The sequence below is a fragment of the Oncorhynchus nerka genome, linkage group LG2 (genome assembly GCF_034236695.1).
Source record: "Oncorhynchus nerka isolate Pitt River linkage group LG2, Oner_Uvic_2.0, whole genome shotgun sequence".
Taxonomy (NCBI): Eukaryota; Metazoa; Chordata; class Actinopteri; order Salmoniformes; family Salmonidae; genus Oncorhynchus; species Oncorhynchus nerka.
This window is the reverse complement of record NC_088397.1, coordinates 53,908,905-53,916,428: the sequence shown is the minus strand read 5'-3', so window position 1 is coordinate 53,916,428 and position 7,524 is coordinate 53,908,905. Positions and strand designations below refer to the sequence as shown.

The 7,524-nt window shown below is 42.0% G+C and overlaps 1 protein-coding gene and 1 non-coding gene across 2 annotated transcripts; one reads left to right on the top strand and one right to left on the bottom strand.

Moving 5' to 3' along the window:
* Nucleotides 1-31: 31 nt before the first annotated feature.
* trnae-cuc (transfer RNA glutamic acid (anticodon CUC)) lies at nucleotides 32-103 on the bottom strand. The gene has a single exon. It is a non-coding gene; the product is annotated as a tRNA-Glu (tRNA).
* A 1,407-nt stretch (nucleotides 104-1,510) lies between these two features.
* Nucleotides 1,511-3,690, top strand: mustn1b (musculoskeletal, embryonic nuclear protein 1b). The gene is made up of 3 exons (XM_029674614.2): nucleotides 1,511-1,623; nucleotides 1,852-1,975; nucleotides 2,543-3,690. The coding sequence occupies exons 1-3, from the start codon at nucleotides 1,615-1,617 to the stop codon at nucleotides 2,647-2,649; spliced, it is 240 nt and encodes a 79-aa protein (XP_029530474.1). The 5' UTR covers nucleotides 1,511-1,614; the 3' UTR covers nucleotides 2,650-3,690.
* Nucleotides 3,691-7,524: the final 3,834 nt, after the last annotated feature.

Genomic DNA, 7,524 nt, shown 5'->3' with positions numbered 1-7,524 from the left:
AGCGCTTTCTGTAGGGTTTAAAAAACATGTGTTCCCTGACCGGGAATCGAACCCGGGCCGCGGCGGTGAGAGCGCCGAATCCTAACCACTAGACCACCAGGGAGCTCTGTGTGGAGCTGCCAGAGCATAGAATGATTTGTAGTAATAAGTCTCTTGGAATGGAGGGGGTGGACAATGAGAGTTATAAGACAGGGGAAGGAGTCTCTGAGATCATAGGTCTTCATAATACTCTAGACTGCCAACTGGGTACACATTTTCACAATGACAGAGTGGGCCCTCAGTACATTTACATTTAAGTCATTTAGCAGACGCTCTTATCCAGAGCGACTTACAAATTGGTGCGTTCACCTTAAGACATCCAGTGGAACAGCCACTTTACAATAGTGCATCTAAATCTTTCAAGGGGGTGAGAAGGATTACTTTATCCTATCCTAGGTATTCCTGAAAGAGGTGGGGTTTCAGGTGTCTCCGGAAGGTAAACTGTAACAGGTGCAGTGAGACGTACACCACTGAGTGAGGACCTATTTCTTCCCATAGAGTAGACTGACTCCGAGAGTAATGTCTCAGTACCCACAAATAGACCCCTCACTACACACAGACTTTTCTAGCATTTAAAATGACTCAAACTATTATTGACACACAAGCCTGGCTCTCAAACACTTTTTGCATTCTGTCCTGACTCGCTTGCCATTTGAATGCACACAGACGTATGTTGACAGGCAAGCGTTTGCTTTTCTCCCAAACAGAAAGGTTGACTCACTAGTCTCCCTGTGATATGTATGGTCTTGCCCCCTCTCGGAGTCAAGTCGAAATTGTATGACCAAGTGTTGTCTGCAAAATCTCTACACCTTTTAGGTAATCAATTCAGAAAAGTACTTTTGACCTCAGGTTTAATGTGATGGAAGAAGAACTCTGCCTGTAGACTAGCAGTTGGAGAGTAGCCGGAAGGTCGCTGGTTTGAATAGTTGAGCTGACAATGAGTGAAAAATATGCCAATGTGCCATTGAGCAAGGCACTTAACCCTAATTTGCTCCAGGGGTGCCATACTATGACTTTTTTTTTTTTTTTTTTGTGCAGTTGGGTGTAGGCCTGTTACTTTATGTCATGTTGAATTTATCTAATGTGTTCTGCCAGTTGAGCTGAAGTGCATTCAATGAGCCCCAAAAGGACATTCCCTGACTGGGAATCAAACCCAGGCCACAGTGGTGAGAGTGCTGAATCCTGACTACTAGGGACTAGCGTGGCTTCCCATAGTTATTTCTGTTCCTTGGAATCACTCCCAGCAGAATGTTGTGGGGAAAGGGCTATTTGTTGTCTCGTTCCCTCAGCTGTTCGCTGAAACCACATCGTAAACGAAGGAAGACCCGTTCCAGCTGCACAATCACTCACGTCAGGCCTAATAATACACCCTGATAATGGTCAGAGAGCGAGAGAGGAATAGAAAGAGGGTGGGGGTCCACTGACTCACTCCCAGGGTCAATAAGAGAGAATAGCCCCCTGAGGATCTCGGGTTATAAATATAATGGACTGGACAGAGAGGATCAGTCCATACACACCAACGCGCGCACACAGCTCCACTGACCAGAACTCTGGGATTAAGACAACCCACACACCATGTCTCAGGTAAGCCAACTTCCCTGTATCCTACTGTACTGACCTACTGTATCAACTATCTGTCACTGTTTTTGATCATAGCCACATTTCCATATTATTTCCTATGTTAAGGATCCCACAATGTTTACTTTTAGAATAGAAAGATTGAGACAAATCAGAGGGAGCGTTGTAGGATCAGGGAAAGGTGTGAGATTTTGTCCTGTCTTTAACCTCCATTCTCTCTCCTGCCCTCCATAGCCCGTTGAGGTGAAGAAGAAGAAGCGTCCTGTGATGAAGGAGGAGGACTTGAAAGGAGCCCGCAGCAAACTGGGGCTAAAGGGCGAGCCCAAGAGTAAGACCTATGAGGTCATGGTAGAGTGTGGTGAGTAGGAGCTTTACCACTCCACAGTGTGTCATCGGAACAGCGTTTTACACACTGGCCTTATTGTAAGTTTCCATTCTGGCTCTACAGACTCAGTACCTATAGTACTGTCGCTTGCATAACATTCATTTCTATTTGTGTGTCAAATATAAGTAATGAATCACTTTCACTAGTTGTAGACACTAGTGTAGGGAACATATCAGGGGGGAGTAAAGTTACACAGTCAAGTGAGACGTGAGCTCGGTTATACTTTTTAGAATGTTATCTCTGAACTCTGGCATGTATTTGGCCCGAGCCCAGCTCGGATTGAAGTAGGGACAACGTTTCCACTCCTTCTATAGAGACTGAATCTTGTATAGTCCGTCTGTAAGACCAAGGGTATACATAGTTGGTGGCAAGATAACTAGAAAGGAGGATAAAATACAACAACTACAGCACTTCTAAAGATTATAGACACATTTCAGTATATAGATTTGTCAGTGTGTGTATGTTGCGTCATGTTTCTGTGGTAGTGTGGCGTGCCAAGCACTATCTTCGCTCACAGCCTTGTCTCTTGTCCATCCACAGAGCGTATGGGAAAGGTGGCTCCCTCAGTGTTCAGTGGGGTGAAGTCTGGAGGAGAGACTGTACTGGAGAAGCCTAAAGCCCCAGGAGACAGCATCTTTGGCAAGTAGAGCCGTCCAGTGTGGAGTGTTGGCTATCATCACTGCGCTAGAGTCTAGAGGAGAAACGGGACAGACTCATCAATGGACAAACGGCAATGAAGAAGCCAAACCTTGCTGTTATTGAATGGTTTGATACCTGTTTTTCCATTTTCAGCACGGAAATAGGCCCATCTCATTTTGAGCAGGTTGTTCATAGTAGGGTTTGTTCATACTGTATGATGACTGTTTATGATTGATTGAGAATTAAGGGAAATTCCAGCATCATGGATGTGATATTTGCACACACAATGAAAAACCAAATGTCTCACAGAGTTGACTTATCAGGTAGAAATGAAAGTGCTATCATGATTGCCTTACGCAGCAATGCTGACTGATCATGTTATGACGTGTCTGTAACGGTCACATTCGTTACGCTTAGAACGAGTACCTACAGCGAGGAAGGAAACCAATTATACATCACATAAGCCCTTGATGAAGTTAGCTTTGCACAGAAAGTTTGTGTAAAATCATACTCAAAACATGTCCACAATAACAACCTTTCCTCAAAAACATTACAGTTGTGACACTTCCTGTCCAAATCAGCACTCTATCTTCACTAGACTGTAGAATTCTATACTAGCAATCAAAGGACAAAAATGTGTTTCATGAACCTTCCGGCTTGGTCAGAAACAGAGGGACAGATGTTAGTACCAAAACAAGTTCTGTGAGCCATTACCAAAAGCTATGAAATATGGTTGACTGAAAATACTTATTTTGAGACTTTGTAGCCTACTTTGTAGTAACATTAAATTTGGCAAAAATAAAGGCCAAATGTAGTCTTTACTTCAAAATACACACATTCAAATATAATTTTATTGGTCACATATTTTGCAGATGTTATATATATATTTTGCAGAAAATATGGTAAATATTTTCTCTAAATATGAAAGTTTAATTATGAAATAAGCTAGTTTTTCATGTTCGGGTTGACCTTACTATGAAGTTGCTCAAATTGTAAATGCTGAAATATTTGTCTTATGTTTTTATAAACAAATGAATGACTTCCCTACTTATTGATTCTGTATCCCATTGTTTGGAGTGTTAAAAAAGATTGCAGTGTCACCATTACTACACTACAATGTTGTTACTACAAGATGAGCGTCTTAAACACGTGGACAAAGTCATGTAAAAGTAGGGGTGGCAAACATACGGGCCGGATCTGGCTTGAATCTAGACATAGGAGATAGTGAGCGAACTTTGGTCAGCTCTGAGTTCAACTCGGGATAACCGATCCGGTGACATGAAAGTGGCTCACCTTTTAGCCAGGCAAATTTCTACAGGTTGACGTTTATTGTAATGAATCTTACACTGGAGGCAGAACTAAATGATTTCTGCTAGATGGGCCAGCTGCAAAGTCAAAATTGTCTATCATAAAAATGTATGGTTAGGCGTTAAGGTTAGCTCTGTGTGTGTGAGGTTTAAAATCAGGATTTATGACTGACTGTGCCAGCTAGTGACCACTCTGCAGAGCTGCCTCCAGCACAAGTTTCATGACATGCCAACCTGCTAAATGTATATGGGAACGAATCCTTCAGAGCTAACCTTCCCCAGAGCAGTCTAACTCAGGGCTAACTTCATTTATCATGAAATGTTTGAGCTGTAAGTTAAGGACCAATCAAATTAGGTTCCCTCCAGCAATTGCCGCAAAGAGTGCGCCATCATCCCTTCATTCTCCTGAAACATATTTTGGGGCATTTTAAGTATTTTATTAATCAAATGTGAGTTTTAAAAAATTATATTATTGAAATGCAATATGACAGGATGCATTTGAAACTTTTGTATGACTTAATAGAATTGTATCGATAGCCATATTACAATTGTTTTGTGATAATTGCATTGTTTGCTCTATAACCTGTTAATTCGTATGCTTTGCGACCGTGATAAAAAGGCCTAAAGGCAGAGACAAGAAAACGGTGGCAGAATAAAACCACATCTTTGTTTTATCACAAAACCGGATAGCAAGTCCACAAAGCATATTGCATGTACAGTAACAGACATGACCTACAGGGTGGTCAGTCAAGTTAATGTTTGCCTTTAAACAACTATTTGACACTAAACTATTGATTTAGAACCACCAAGAGTTGCCGCAAGTCAAAGAAAATATACCTTGACTTTGTTGTCCTTAAGCCATTTTGCCACAACTTTGGAAGTATGCTTGGGGTCATTGTCCATTTGGAAGACCCATTTGCGACCAAACTTTAACTTCCTGACTGATGTCTTGAGATGTTGCTTCAATATATCCACATCATTTTCCTGCCTCATGATGCCATCTATTTTATGAAGTGCACCAGTCCATCCTGCAGCAAAGCACCCTCATAACATGATGCTGCCACCCCTGTGCTTCACGGTTGGGATGGTGTTCGGCTTGCAAGCCTCCCCCTTTTTCCTCCAAACATAACGATGGTGATTATGGCCATATTTTTGTTTCATCAGACCAGAGGACATTTCTCCAAAAACTACAATCTTTGTCCCCACGTAGTCTGGCTTTTTTATGGTGGTTTTGGAGCAGTGGCTTCTTCCTTGCTGAGCGGCCTTTCAGGTTATGTCGATATATACTTTTGTACCTGTTTCCTCCAACATCTTCACAAGATTGATTTGCACTTTTCGCACCAAAGTACATTCATCTCTAGGAGACAGAACGCGTCTCCTTCCTGAGCGGTATGACAGCTGTGTGGTCCCATGGTGTTTATACCTGCGTACTATTGTTTGTACAGATGAACTTGGTACCTTCTGGCATTTGGAAATTGCTCCCAATGAGGAACCAGACTTGTGGAGGTCTAAAAATTGTTTTCTGAGGTCTTGGCTGATTTCTTTTGATTTTCCCATGATGTCAAGCAAAGAGGCACTGAGTTTGAAGGTAGGCCTTGAAATACATCCACAGGTACACCTCCAATTGACTCAAATGATGTCAATTAGCCTATCAGAAGCTTCTAAAGCCATGATATTATTGACCCACTGGAGTTGTGATACAGTGAATTAATCTTTGTGAAACAATTGTTGGAAAAAATTACTTGTGTCATGCACAAAGTAGATGTCCTAACCGACTTGCCAAAACTATAGTTTGTTAACAAGAAATTTGTGGAGTGGTTGAAAAATGAGTTTTAATGACTCCAACCTAAGTGTATGTAAACTTCCAACTTCAACTGTATATACAATTAACAATGGTGTGTGTAAGTGAGTGGTTGCGTGTATAGATGCCCAAGAAAACAAACCAAAATCAAACTGTCTACAGGGAGAGTGTTTTTATCCCAAAACACAAGGCCCAGGTGTGTCCCATTTTGTTGATGACCCTCCTGGCTCCGCCCACCGACATCCTTATAAGGAAAACAAGAGCAAAGAGAAAGAATTCGGCAGACAGAGTGGGAGGGTCGTCACACTCGTTTGGACCAGACATCATCAGATAGATGGCCTACACGTAGAGAGACAGATGGGTGCAGTTTAGATCGCTCGGATGCTTTCGAATTGAAGGAAAATGATGAAACACTGAGAGACAAAATATACATTATTTTATGTTTTTTTGCGGAACACTGGTTTCTCTTGGCACCCATGAATACACGCCACTGAGTAGTGGGGGGAGAAAAGGGACTTGTGCATTGATAAGCACACCAAATTAACCATTTGTGAAGAAAGACAGCACTTCTAATAGGCCATTTCACATCAAAGCCTGATGAATTTGCATGTTATTCTTTCATTTTGATTTCCGCATCAATAAAAAACGGGGCACTGACTCGGCCAGGAATTTATGTTTCAGCATTGTCTCAATGAAGAGTTTGGCATTCGATTAGCCATGTGCGACATGCACACACAGTTACAAGTGTGGCGGGTGCACGATCAATATCTACCTTCGTAACATGGATGAAGCCTGATCTGGATTGTGTAACTAACTGAAATTAGCTCAATTCCGAAAAGCTTGAGTACATCTAGCAAGATTATTGGTCTACCCCTCTGGTCTGAATGAGGCTTCAGTATTGGGCACACAGAGCCCTCCTTGATATGGTGGTCCAAATATATGTACAGTGCCTTGCGAATGTATTCGGCCCCCTTGAACTTTGCGACCTTTTGCCACATTTCAGGCTTCAAACATAAAAATATAAAACTGTATTTTTTTGTGAAGAATCAACAACAAGTGGGACACAATCATGAAGTGGAACGACATTTATTGGATATTTCAAACTTTTTTAACAAATCAAAAACTGAAAAATTGGGCGTGCAAAATTATTCAGCCCCCTTTAAGTTAATACTTTGTAGCGCCACCTTTTGCTGCGATTACAGCTGTAAGTCGCTTGGGGTATGTCTCTATCAGTTTTGCACATAGAGAGACTGACATTTTTTCCCATTCCTCCTTGCAAAACAGCTCGAGCTCAGTGCGGTTGGATGGAGAGCATTTGTGAACAGCAGTTTTCAGTTCTTTCCACAGATTCTCGATTGGATTCAGGTCTGGACTTTGACTTGGCCATTCTAACACCTGGATATGTTTATTTTTGAACCATTCCATTGTAGATTTTGCTTTATGTTTTGGATCATTGTCTTGTTGGAAGACAAATCTCCGTCCCAGTCTCAGGTCTTTTGCAGACTCCATCAGGTTTTCTTCCAGAATGGTCCTGTATTTGGCTCCATCCATCTTCCCATCAATTTTAACCATCTTCCCTGTCCCTGCTGAAGAAAAGCAGGCCCAAACCATGATGCTGCCACCACCATGTTTGACAGTGGGGATGGTGTGTTCAGGGTGATGCGCTGTGTTGTTTTTACGCCAAACATAACGTTTTGCATTGTTGCCACAAAGTTCAATTTTGGTTTCATCTGACCAGAGCACCTTCTTCCACATGTTTGGTGTGTCTCCCAGGT

Coding starts and splice junctions, on each gene's coding strand:
- mustn1b (XM_029674614.2), top strand. Junction 1,976..2,542: donor TGAGGTCATGGTAGAGTGTG/GTGAGTAGGAGC, acceptor GTCCATCCACAG/AGCGTATGGGAAAGGTGGCT.